The sequence below is a fragment of the Hetaerina americana genome, unplaced genomic scaffold (genome assembly GCF_022747635.1).
Source record: "Hetaerina americana unplaced genomic scaffold, ioHetAmer1.1.p SCAF_4, whole genome shotgun sequence".
In the NCBI taxonomy this organism is placed as follows: Eukaryota; Metazoa; Arthropoda; class Insecta; order Odonata; family Calopterygidae; genus Hetaerina; species Hetaerina americana.
In genome coordinates, this window is record NW_027286985.1 from 34780767 (window position 1) to 34794468 (window position 13702).

Consider the following 13702-nt stretch of genomic DNA (forward strand, 5'->3'; position numbering starts at 1 on the left):
TAGAACTGAAAGCTTCAAAATATTACGCAATAAATTTAAGAATATAAATTATAATTTTTTATTAGTCATTAAATATAGTATGGTGTTTTACTATTTGTGGAAGAAACGTAGTGTATTATGGTAGCTTCCTGAAGTTAAGGAACAGCTGATTATGTGAAATTCAAGCTAGTCATGTGAATAACATAGTGTTTAATATTTGTGATTTACATCAAGTACTGTCTTTTTCATGACTTTCCTTAAAATTTTAAGGATATCATTGCTGCAAAGCGTTGACTGAGAATTGTTTACATTTCCTAATTTATATAAGAAATGGGTGAATCAACTTCAGGGTCTCGAAGTTATAATTTTAAAGTAGTTTTATTAGGTGAGGGATGTGTTGGTAAAACATCCCTTTTACTGCGTTATGTAGAAGATAAATTCAATGACAAACACATAACTACCCTTCAGGTATGTCATTCATTAATTTATGCTACTAGTTGTCGAAACTTTATTAAATTTTCCTTGTACCCAAAAAATGACCTATGCATTTGTAATATTTTAAGGCAGCATTCCTTAATAAGAGAATTAATATTGGAGGAAAGAGAATAAGTCTGTCAATATGGGACACAGCAGGACAGGAAAGATTTCATGCACTTGGTCCTATATATTACAGAGCCTCAAACGGTGCAATTCTAGTGTATGATATTACTGATGAGGACTCATTTCAAAAGGTAAGTGTTTTAATTTGAAGCTCATTGTATGTGATGCTTGTATATATTTAATGATATATCCAAATCCTTTGGAATCCGCACGTAATTTATTTGGAAATAATGAATTTAGAAGACCCCCTGAGAATATGTAGCACATTAATTTTAATTTTTAACATATTGTGTGCTGATTTACTTTAAGAGAAGTGATAATAATTAATTTTGATTAAAGATTGCTGGAGGGCTATGTTACCAGGCCCTCCTGTATTAATCCTAGCATACCTTCTGCGAGTGATATCTAGTTATTTAATCGCCACTTTTATTTTTTGGAACCTTTGCAGGTAAAAAAATGGGTGAAGGAACTGAAAAAGATGTTAGGCAGTGACATTTCCCTAACCATTGCTGGCAACAAGGTGGACCTTGAAAAACAAAGGAACGTTTCAGTTGAGGATGCAGAACAGTAAGCAATTTTGTTGAATTGGTTTCATTAAATCACACAGGGATAAAGAGTGTGAATTTGATTATATCGTTACTCAAAAATATTCAACCTTCCATTTTGTCCTAAGTTTAACATGTAAGTACGTCAGTTGAGCTGCACTCTTGTTTGGAGAAAAAGACGCAATGGTAATTCTAAATTAGGTTTGATAAGTTACATTTTACCTTTTATGGACATGCCTTCTGAATATATTTGCACATCTACTCTTGCTTAACCAGTATTATTTGTTCATTGACCAATTAATGCGTTTATTTAAAACTTTTGCCACCTTGGGATATAATAAATGGCTGGGCAATGTACTGCTAGAATACCCTAGGGAAGTAAATACCAGCGATTCTCATGTGGGTCATATGGGTAAATCCTATGGATTTTTCTGAGGCTTAAATGCTTAGTCTTGTGACAGGGCAGTAGTTGACTGAGGGCTCCAATGAAATTATGTGGATAGAATGGAGATTTCTAGGGATACTTAAGCATATAGAGTGTTCATCTAGAGGGGGCAAATATGGGCTAGTATAGGGTGTTTGTCAGAGTAGGCACATAATGGTTTTACTTGGACATGAGATGGATGGGTAATTTTTTGAGTGACATTAGTTTGCAATGTAATTTTAACTCTTAAGGTCATCTACTTAAGGTAGAGTTGCCACACCCTAAGATAATCCTGCCTAAATTAGGGTGATTTATTAAAATTAATGTGGTTATGATTAATTTTGATACTGCTATCACTTCGGCATTACTGTTAATCCTTTTCCCAAATTATGTAATCTAATTGGTTTAACACTTCGTGCAGCTTTTCATATTGTAAACATGTTAACTTTCATGGTTATTTTATGTGCACTCATTAGATACAGTTAACTTAACTGAATTATACCTTTCAAAAAACAACTTTATCTTTTTGTATATAATTCAGCATTTTAAATTAATGCCGGTATTGTAACATAACTGATTTTTTACAAAACGTTGCTACTTTTTTCACATCACTGTAGCTAGTCAAGCTATATTATGTCAGCCTATATTTTCTCTTTAATCTGTATTTAAATCCATGATGATTCACTTATATTCATGGAATTCACATAGTTATGATTTCATACCTATTAATAACAATATTTATTGTATTAGAGGCATTTTATACTATATATAGAGAAGAATACATTTCACAGCATATAAATAACATACACAGTTGCAAAAAAATGTATTTGAATAACTGGAACTATTCATCAACATTTTGAAGATAGAGCAAAGGCAGCTCTAAGTAGGTGTACTTATGTAGGTGCCTGTTAAATGAAGCATATGTTGTCAACATTTGCAAATGAGCTGGAAGAGCTTTGCATTGCTTAATGCACGTAATTTTTGTGTTTGGGAAATTAAGTTTGAAGTTCATGAAATGTACATTGGTGTCGCTCATTTGTTTCGTAGATCAGCATAGGATTCAGCATAATGAACACATGTTAGTGAAAGTTTCATTAGTCTTTAGCTGGTAGCACACATGATTTCCTGAGTACAACCAAAATGTGAGGCGAGTTAAATAAAAAAGATACTAGCAATTAAAGCAGAGGACAAAAAATGTTTAAAATCACTGAAGCTACTCATCTGGAGTTTGCGTACTGAATGTTAAGTAGTTCCGTTCTACTTAAGGGTAGTTAATGCAAGTTTTATGTTTGAGCAGTGTTGGCAATTATCAAAGTCTGAAACACCAAGTTAATTAGTTGTGCATAGAGCTTTCAGTATTTCCAAATATGAGCAAAAACTTGAGCTGTGGGGTAGAATTTAATCACCATTTCAATGCATATCTTGCTAAACACTAGCAGAGAGGGGTGAAAATTTATCATTCACTGACATTCACACATTTTTATGCTCCCGTGATGATAATTTTATGTCCATTGGCAAGTTGGTGGTTGCAAAATGAAGATCAATCAGGGCACAAAGTCTCGATGGAGGTATTGTGAATTCTTACTTGGATTATAATTCCTGTGACAAACATTCTCATTACAGGGAGCTTTCATGCTGGGAAAACTCTGGGAATAATATTTTTCTGACTAACTAGGGAAATTGGTGAACATTCTGAAAAAATTAGTATTCAAGAGACAAAATGTGCCGAATACTGATTTTTTGTTGCATGCCTGTCATTTTGAGATGCTTGTGAGAGACACTAATAATTCACACATAGGTATCCCTTTTCTTCTTTTTAGGTTCTGCCTTACCTTAACCTTGATTGACATTTAACAGATTGAGCCACTGGCTCATTCTTTTCTTGAAACTTAAGCTCCTAAATATACTGTTCTCTAATTTTTATTTTTGAATGGCTATACATTTATTAATATTTACTGTTGTACCTAGATATTTGTAATTTTTTCACCTGAAATTTTTCATTTTTTCCTTTGCCTTCAAGAAGTGATTTTTTTGTTGTTTGTGATTTTTAGGTATCCCATTGGTTAATGATAGTGGTGCATTTTTAGCGATATTGAAATTGTACTGCCCTTGTCAATGTGAGCATTATTGTATAGGTATATCATTTTGGTGAAACATTTCAACTCTTTTTTTTCAGATTATATGTGGGTTTCATTATGGGATTATATGTGTGGAGGAAATGATTATTGAGGCATGGGAAGAACTGGAGTTAGGAATGAAAGTCGGCAGGGAATTTGTAAAATCAGTTAGGTTTGCTGATGACCAAGCTTTAGTTTGTCATTCAGCCAAGGGGTTGCAAGCATTGCTGAGTGAATAGGAAATTCAGTGCAACAGATATGGGATAAAAACCAGTATTAATAAAACAAAGGTTATGCGATTTTCCAGAAAGAAAAAAAAAGCTTAAGCTAAACACTAAAATAGGATGAATAACTGTTCAAAGCACTTTTCCACTTGATAAATTTTTTTTTAATTTTACAACCAGGTTTCTATGTATTACATCATTGTCGGGTAACAAACTGAAGTTTTACGCAGGCTTATATACATTTACAATTCCAGAAGGAGGGGAGAGGACGTGGTAGGAAACGAGGTGGGGGGAAGGGTATCTTCAGTTTGTTACCTGATGATGATGTAATACATCTAAACCCGGTCGTAAAATAAAAAAAATTTATCAAGTGGAAAAGTGCTTCAATCATTTATTCTTCGATTTCAACCATATCACGCTTGAAGCTACTTAATTTGTTATTGAATTAGAAGGGCAAAAACTAGAGCAGGTAGAACAGTTTACATATCTCGGAAGTGTTTTGGACAAACGCGGTCAAAGTAGTAGGGACGTAAGGAGAAGAATTGCGCTAGGCAAAGAGGCTTTCACAAGGAGGAGGGAGTTGATAGCAGGGACGTTGAGTAAGGATGTTAAGAAAAGACTAGTAAAAACTTTGATATGGAGCATAGCTATGTACGGCGTGGAAACGTGGTCATTGAAGCAGGAGGTAAGATGTAGATTGGTGGCTTTTGAAATGTGGTTATGGAGAAGGTGAAATGGACCAAAAGTAAAACAAATGAGGAAGTTCTTGATATGGTGGACGAAGAGAGGGGTTTGTTGGGAGAAATCCTATGGAGGCAGGAAAAATGGATGAAGGGCATATTGACTGGCTGTGGGATGCTGATAACTGTAATAGAGGGGATAATGTTAGGTAAACTAGGAAATGGCAGGAACAGGATAGGGATGTTGGACGAGATGAAGGAGGTACTCAGAGATGAAGAGGGACCTGGTGTAGAATAGGTTGCTGAATTGTTTGGTTTATTTTATAGCCACAAAATATTTATTTGGTAGTTGTGCCCATCCAAAAACCTACCTTAACCTATAGATTACCTTGTAATAATAATAGGTTTCATTGCCCATGAAATAATGTTCCTTTTAGGGTGAGTCCATGATCATTAAATTACTATTTATATGTATAGAATTTTCAATCAGGATTGAAAAATGTTCTATTTTGTGCTCATCCTTCTTGCAGCATTATATTATCTTATTATGAGGTAATCTACTATTTAAGGTAGGTTTTGGATGAACACAACTACCGATTAAGCATTTTGTTACTCATAACAAAACAAAATCCAACATCCTATTCTACAACAAGTTCGTCTTCATCTCTGTGTACTTCCTTCCTCACCTCACCCATCCAACATCAGTGTTCTATTCCTGCCCTATCCTCTTTTGCCTAACAATCTCCCCTCTATCACACTCTTCGACATCCCACTGCTGATTAATATGCTTTTCATCCATTTTTCCTGCCTCCTGATGATTTCTCCCAACAATACCATCTCCTCGCCCACTATACCTAGCACTTCATTTTTTTTCCTTCAAGTCCCTTTCACCTTCTCCACACACATATTTCAAAAGCTACCAATAAACTTCTTTCATCCTTCTTCAGTGACCATATTTCCACGATGTACACAACTATGCTCCATATCAGAGTTATATGCCCAATATCACAATCAGAAACTGATCTTTGTCATTTCTGACATCTGCAGTCAATAAGTATTGACACAGTATAACTAGTTTGCCTTAGATAAACTTGTTTGGAGATGTCATAGGCGCTTGAAAACTGATAAAATTCTCCAGAAGGGAATCTTTTCATAGTTAGAATGTTGGACACTCTGTCATTAGGTTACAAAATGCTCATGAAATGCAAATTTTGTGACTAGGCAGAAACTGAGTTGTCATTAAACTCAACTTCCTGACTTACTTAAATAAATACAGAAATTTAAAGGTTCCATATGAGCCAATTAACTTTCAGTATTATTAAATCTCAAGATTATTCTATTTTGATTTTGGAATAGATCCCCAAAACATATTGTTTCAGCCATAAAATATTTTCTAAGAACCTTAATTTTGGCAGATAGTAGGAACTGTACATTTCATTTACTGGGAAAATGAAGCTTGTATTATTCTTAGAGCTCCTGAAACATTCAAGAAAGAGTTGTACCTGTAAGAAAGGTTTCACATTCAGGATATCTTTTTGTGTATCTCTGCTGCACGGTTTTGGAAGAACTCAACACTCGCCTTGCCCCTTGCATGTATAGTTGAACTGTTCTGATGCTTACAAATATGTCATTGTATTGAAAAGAGATTTCATGTATACTCTTCCTTGACTTGAAGTCACCGGGACATATTAGAATATATGATGGCTTTTACATGTTAGTGCTTTTCATTAAGAAAACAATCTTCCCAGTTACCTTGAATATTTGCGGAGGTTTTGAGAATCACTGAACATTTTCTCGTAGCAAAGCTTTTTTAGTATGTAAATGAGTAACTGAATGATTCTTTATGATATTAAGTATTTTGCTAACTGTTTGTATGATTCATGATAAATTTGTTTATCTTGGTACATGATTGGTTGTACTTGATTTTCCCAGTGGGAGCTCCTCTCTAGTTAGAAAGATGAATATATTGAAGTAGCTTTGTCCACTTCGGAATCTCTTGTGGGTGTATTATTAAATTTCTGTTAGGAACTGAAATAAAAGAAAGTGCATGGGCCTATAATGTATAATTTTTATGTAACTTTTCATTTATCTATATAGTGTTTGTCATGTTTTGCCATTGTATGGTAATATATATCAAAGATTGAAAATATTTTGGTTCAACGCATTGCTATGACTACATCATATTAATTTTACCACATGTGTGTTACTTGCATTATTAGTGCAATGAAATTTTAAGTAATTAACTTTTTAAATGACTTTTAAAAGAAAATATTGTAGAAGGAAGGGAAGATGACAAGGTATTTGTATGAAAATGTTGGTAATTTTGCTTTTGCTGCAACTATGAATAGCATACAACTTGAAGAAATACTGAAATATACTTGACCTTAATCTGTTTTTATTATGTTTCCCTGGGGTAACTTCCTTATTGGAATTCCTCTTTCCGTTAATGACTGGATTTCAATTTTATTCTATTTATCCTACAGGATTAATAAAGTTATTGTTTTTCTTAATGCTGTTTTGTTGTCATTATTATGATAAATATTGCCTGGACAGATTTAATCAGTGCATTTTTCAATGTTATCAGAGGCATGGGAAAGTTCATAGAAATAATATTTTTTGACACAATTATTCGTATTTTACTGCTACAGACTTTAGTTGGTTATGGGTGAACCTATTTTATCATGGATGATCTTTTTTCTAGGTATGCTGAATCTGTTGGTGCCCAGCATTTCCATACTTCTGCCAAACATAACAAAGGCATTGAGGAAATGTTCTTAGAATTAAGTCAAAGGATGATAGAAAAAGCAAGAGAAGCAGAGCAGGAAAAGATGGCTGTTGGAAATACAAACAATGTGATGGTGGTTGATGATGAAGTAGACCCTGTGGAACATAATGGAGGATCTAGGTGTTGTGGGGGGGGTGCAACGACTTCCTCTTAATGGTTGGCATTCTCATCAAACAAATGAACAATTGGTAATTTATTCTGTCTTATTTACTCTCCTTCGTGCAGTGCCTTGGATGTGCACACATAATCATGAATGAAATGGATAAGTCCTGTAACAATTACCCTGAGCTTGCCATAACTCTTCCAAATTTAAAATTAAGTGGAGTTACCAATTGCTCATTATTACCCACTTATCTGGGAATAACCAAAGCCAGTATCGAAAGAAATTGTCATTGTTTAAAATACTTGTTTATTAGTGAGATATGTTCAGAAATGAGGTGGAACTTCCGATACAAACCTTAAGAGCTTCTTGTATCTTATTGAAAGCATAAGGACTTGGGTGATGTTGTATATTTGTAAATCCATTATATTGTAAAGATAATGGTTTATAGAGAAGAACTATTTCAAGTCAACGCATATAATTATTTCATTTTTTCCTTACTCATGTTGCTTTGTATAGAAATTTTCCTCCTATGCTTAACAATAATTTTATGAACCCCTTCACCTGTTGTCATTACCTACTGCCTCTATTGAAGCATCTGTGTTTGTGTAGTTAGTGGTGATTGACTTATCTGTATCCAAATTGTACACAACATTAAATATGTCCTTTTTTTTAAAGAAAAGCTTGGTCAATCAGTGGTTCCGTTATATCGACATTTTCTGAATGTTGGAATTTTGATAAATATGAGAGCTACATATTGCCTGATTGTTACTATCAACTTAATATTTCTAGTAGTTGTCTATATTGTTTACACACTGAGCAGTAGTACATTTCTCAAACATATCTGGGTAGATTTTTAGGCTTATCAGCATGCATCATAGACATTTAAATTAATTTTGGTGTATTATAATAGTTTTTTTGTCCTGCTTTTCATGAGCTTATTCATATTATTCACCATAAATATTTTTTAAAATGCAAATGTACTTTCATTACCAGTGAAAACAATCCAGCACTTGTTGAAGCTGGCAAAATTATTAATTCTAAGTCAGTTCAGTGAAGCAATGGGCAGGTTGTCAAAATGTTTAAAATACATCCAGACCAAGCAAGAAAGATTCAACCGAGAAAATATCAAAAAGTCAAATAAATAATGTCTAGCTTAATTGGTCTGGAGGTGAAATATATAAACAACTCTTACACACTGAACTTATGATGATTCTGATCATCACAAATATTTGGCAATGGCTTTGTTTTTCAAAGCATAAAAAGACTGCATTTTACCAACAGTATTTTTTGTTAATGTCAAATCAAATTAATTCAAAAAATATTGTTGTCAGTGGCTTATCTGTTACTTATTTTCTAGAAAAAATGTATGAATATCAATAATTTTGGGTAGGCCTGACATTTTAATGCAAAATATTACATATTACCCAAGTTTCAGCGACTTGATTGATTCATTTTGGGTTGAATTCTTCACACCACAAGTCAATCAATAGTTAAATATGATTACTCTATTAAAAGGTTATTCCTTGTTTATGTAACTTAAAACATGTATGAAGTGTTTAATTTTGATGGCTAAACTGTATTGTGTTGAGAAAGGGAGCATTTAGTAGCTGTGAAGCTGACCAGAAATGTTGCCTTTTGTGCATCAAACACACCGCCTTTATTTTGAAAAAAAATTAATATAACAAAATATTCTTTTATGTTTCTTAATAGTCAATAAAGTCCTGTTTATAAAGTCATTTTTTATTCTAATAATCTTTTAGTTCTATAAAATGTTCTTCTTTTACAACTGTTTACATTAATAGCAGCAGAAGGCACTTATTTTCCAAAATTTAACAAGAAGAGGGCATTGAAAGCCATGACAATGAAGGAAATATACACGTACAGTCAGGGAATATAACCTTTCCCAATCGGATGTACTGAACACACTAAATGTTTATTGTTTGGTACACACGAAACACCTTGAGCTCCTGACACATCCTCTGTAAGCACCCAATTATATCTCAAATATCAACTCAGTTAATACTTCTTTCTTTGTAATCTTCCTTACACAGAATTCTACATTTGTTCATGTACAAAAAAGACACCCACCTCTGTTTAAACATGCTGCTTAAGAGTGAGAGCCCAAATCAGATAGGTCACACATTCATAGCACACAAGAGAGACCACCTACCTTCTTTCACATATATATATATATATATAAATATATTTACAAACATTCCCCACACAATTTGCTAATTATGCTGAATATGTTTGATCACATTAGCAAAACAGTCCAAGTGTAATGGTAAAAATGGGGAACTCATTGATCCACTGGAAAAGCATAAATATTGGATATGACATTGGCTTTTAACCTTGCTCTTTCCTTAAAAATCTACTACAAGTATTTTTAATCACAGAAAACACATACAGGAACTAAAGAATAAAAAATATCATTCTTGGACAATGAATGAGACTGAATCGTGAAACATTTTTCTACACGAAGGGTGGCTTTGCTGGACAAGAGAAACATTTTTCATTGCTAAAAAAATTTGTTAGGTAAGCTAGTTCTTTTAAGAGCCACTTATATTCCACATATATGCAAGAGCAGGAACTCATTTTTAAATTATAAATAGATGACACTACCATCACAGAGCATTTTCAGACTTAGACTGGCAGTGGTGTGAGGATAGACCGGAGCTGAGTAACATACCAATTCTTAGTTTAGTCAAAACATCAACAAAAACTGAATTAGGTCTTTAAAAATGGCCAGGGGCACATAAGTAACTTTATAACAGCTTTAATTGACAGTTGAAATATTTCATGGTTTTATTAACAACCCAAACAAACTTCATCTCTTACTGCTACCTTTTTAATCACCATCTTAATAACTTCCAATATCCAAAATAGCTCAATAAATTAATGGCCAAATGAATTTTGGTACCAGATTCAAAAGAATGGACAGATCAAAAGTTAAAATAAGTTAAAAGCCTACATATATGCATTTTTCTTCCATTTATATTCCATATAAATAGTATACTGGCAACAGTTGTAAACTAAAAGCATATAAATATACAAAAAATATGGGAATCTCAAATATAATTCATTTGCCTCGAAGGAATTCCAAATATAGTCAAATTAAACAGTTGCTTGCCAAAAGATATCCACACTATATATTGGGCGAAGATTTGAGTGCTGCACATAGTACATCCCAACATGTGCCATTTTGAATTCAAGTAAATACCACAAACTTGCCCAAGCCAAACTAATATTTTCATATTTATGGAGTCCTAATTTAACTGAAGTTAATTGACATACTATAACATAAGTGAATACCCCATGAAATGTGACTCTTTTTGTATCAATTGATGACTACTGTACAAGAGATTAGAAACAACAAAATCTACAAGATACATTAATTACATGCGGGTCTTATAACCCAAAATGCCACAACAATGGCAATACGCAGCAATGCAAAGCCACTTTCCCCAGTCACTCACAGACGTACACCAACTCACACTCACATAATTTTAAGAAAATGCACACACTTGAATAAATTAAAAAGGAAAACATAGAAAAACCCCTCTCCTGTTAAAACCCTTTTTTTTCTCAGAGGCCTGCATGCTAAAAACAATCATCAGCATGGCAGGTGATGTCGGGAGATTTTCAGCTTGACTTGCTACCATCATGGCTGACATTACTGTTTGTCAAGGTGATGGCATAATCAGACATGTGACAATCAGGGGGGCAGAGGTGAATACAATTTCTCCTCACTTCAATCCAAGATGCAACATGATCAGACAGAAACCCCCCCTCATGATTTGTGCCTCCATTTCTGTGAGGATCCTCTGCTATGAATTCCTCAAATGCCTTCAGATAGGACGGACAAGTGATATTATAAGCTTCACTTGCTCAACTTGCTGATCACTCTGATTAGAGCACCATTCTCCTCTTTCAGCCTCTGGTTTTCTGAACGCAGCTGCTCCAGTTGCTGCACACCGATGAAATAAAGGAAAAGGAGAACAAAAATTAGTTTTCAGATATTTAACTCCCATGATGATATTTTTATTTTTTTTGTACAAAACTCAGGTGAATACTTACACAAAATGCAAATACAGTTCTTTGAACTCCATGCTCACATTTTAAACATTAACAACAATCATGCATACACTGCCTCACTACTTCTATTACACACAGTGGCATGCCTGGCATTAATAATTCTAGTCCTGAGATTAATTGAGAATTTAGGAAAATTTGCACATTTTTAAATAGCGATTACTTACATTTCTACGCCTAAGTTTTTGAAATTTTCGATATTTGTTACAGAGACATGCTTGAGACAAGTAACCAGGTGTTGCATTTAACTTTTACTGTAGCATCTACAAACAGTTACCTCATGCAAAAGTTTTACTATCTGAAGTACTAAAAAGGCATACTGTGTTATTGGCACACTATCTCAAACTGCATTGAGGCACTTTTGCATATGGATTCATAAATTTCATTTTTCCAAAACTGACAACCAAACCTAACAACAACACGCATGTTACATTCAAACATCTCTCATTACCTGGTATATTTCTCAAACTCTTGACACATTAAGCTGCCTATATACTAAAAACCTTTTAAATCACAAATGTGATCCCTAACATTCCTGATATAATTTCATGTAGCAAAAACTATCAAGGGTGAAAACTTACATTCTATGTCAACAAGCCATGTAATAGGTCAATTTAATCAATAATAACAAAAATATTTGAGGAGGAATATAAGTAATAAGACAACAATTTATACTCTCATACAGGCTAATTTCTCTTACCCAAATGTTCAAATATAGAAACATTATATATCTCTAATGATTCAATAACGGTGGAATGCAAATCAGACATTTAGTTACAAGGTACACAACTAGCTTCAAGTTGTCCCTATGTTCTAACATATTGACGGAAATCATCATCTTCCAACTGAGTCATAACATGCACTTAAAGTGAAGTAAATGTGGAGAGCACATTGAGGACTTCCACAACTATTTGGCTTTGCATGTGCATTAAATTGCTTTCCAAAAATCTTAGATGAACATCAATAGTTTCTAACACTCAAAGCAAATCTTATGTTTTGATGGGAGGTATGACACTTGCTATACAATGGTAAAAATAAACTTGGAGCCTTAAGTTACTTTTAATTTAATAATGAGATTGCATCAAACTGCTTAAGGTGCTCACAATGCAATTTAGTTTCTCTGGTGGTGTGAGATTGAGCTAGAAAATCTCTTTGAGACAGGATTACATTCACGAATTAGTATTGATACATATCACTTCCATGCAACTGCAGGTTTTCCCTTTTCCGGTAAAAAATCTGCAAACTTCCTATAAGTCACCAACAATTTGCTGAACAATAAATGGCTACATAACAGACATTATACATGTTGTTTCAACTCAGTAAAATATTTGTTTGTTGACAAAAAAGGAGAATATTATTTCAGAGCTGATGGATGAAAATTCAACCATTAAAGGAGAAACATAACCACAATTCATTTTAAAGTGCTTCAATTGTATTAGTATCCAAAATCAACTTCAATTAGAGAACTTTCAAATGGTGTATCAATAAGGAAAAAGTATAAAATTGCCTCTCTGATATAGCAATTGTATGGGGATATGTAGTGAAGGAAGTCACAACTAGATCACCCAGGGGACATCTAGGGATATTAAAAATCCAGCAGCTGTCATAAAAAATATTATGGATTCACAGGAATCTTAGAAAAAAAAACATTTTCAGAGTAGAACTTTACAAGTCACATTAAAGTTGATTGTCATCAGTCGGAATGATTCATATGCATTGTATTTTAGTATTTCATTTAGTGGATCATACATTTTTTTAACTAATGAACAAGCCATTCAAAATATTTCATAACAAGCTAATACAGACTAGGTGCCTTTTATAATGTTCAAGTTCTAACTCAAAGGGGAATATTTTCTTAACAAAACCTCATTCTCGGGGAGAGGCTTTGGAATGTTATAAAAAAATCAAGGATAATTTAAAAAATAACTCAGTTAATGGTTGAGAACTGCCACCAGATGATTGAGATAAACCTATGTTCTGAGGTTGGGATCAATCTGCGATTAAAGGAATTTTCTGACTCAGTCTTTGCTCATTACTCTGATTTACAAAGGGAGTTAATATGGATGCAAACACAATTTTCTTCAGAATGTTTTCATCCACATTAATATTAAGGATATGTACATGGAAATCGAACAGTTTAAAACATTACTTTT

At 33.5% G+C, this 13702-nt stretch overlaps 2 protein-coding genes across 6 annotated transcripts in view; one reads left to right on the top strand and one right to left on the bottom strand.

The window, feature by feature from the left end:
* Positions 1-103: 103 nt before the first annotated feature.
* Rab21 (RAS oncogene family member Rab21) lies at positions 104-9193 on the top strand. The gene is made up of 4 exons (XM_071589653.1): positions 104-447; positions 543-710; positions 1028-1146; positions 7271-9193. Exons 1-4 carry the CDS (start codon positions 310-312, stop codon positions 7506-7508), a joined length of 663 nt encoding a protein of 220 aa, XP_071445754.1. The 5' UTR covers positions 104-309; the 3' UTR covers positions 7509-9193.
* Positions 9116-13702, bottom strand: part of Mbs (Myosin binding subunit) — a 244781-nt gene continuing 240194 nt past the window's right edge. For all 5 annotated transcript variants that reach the window (XR_011701689.1, XR_011701687.1, XR_011701688.1 and 2 more), the window contains one exon: positions 9116-11424. Coding sequence is in view for 1 of the 5 variants with exons in the window: in XM_071589652.1 (XP_071445753.1) it covers positions 11338-11424 (87 nt within the window). In the remaining 4 variants the exon portion in view is untranslated. The remainder of the gene's footprint in view (positions 11425-13702) is intronic.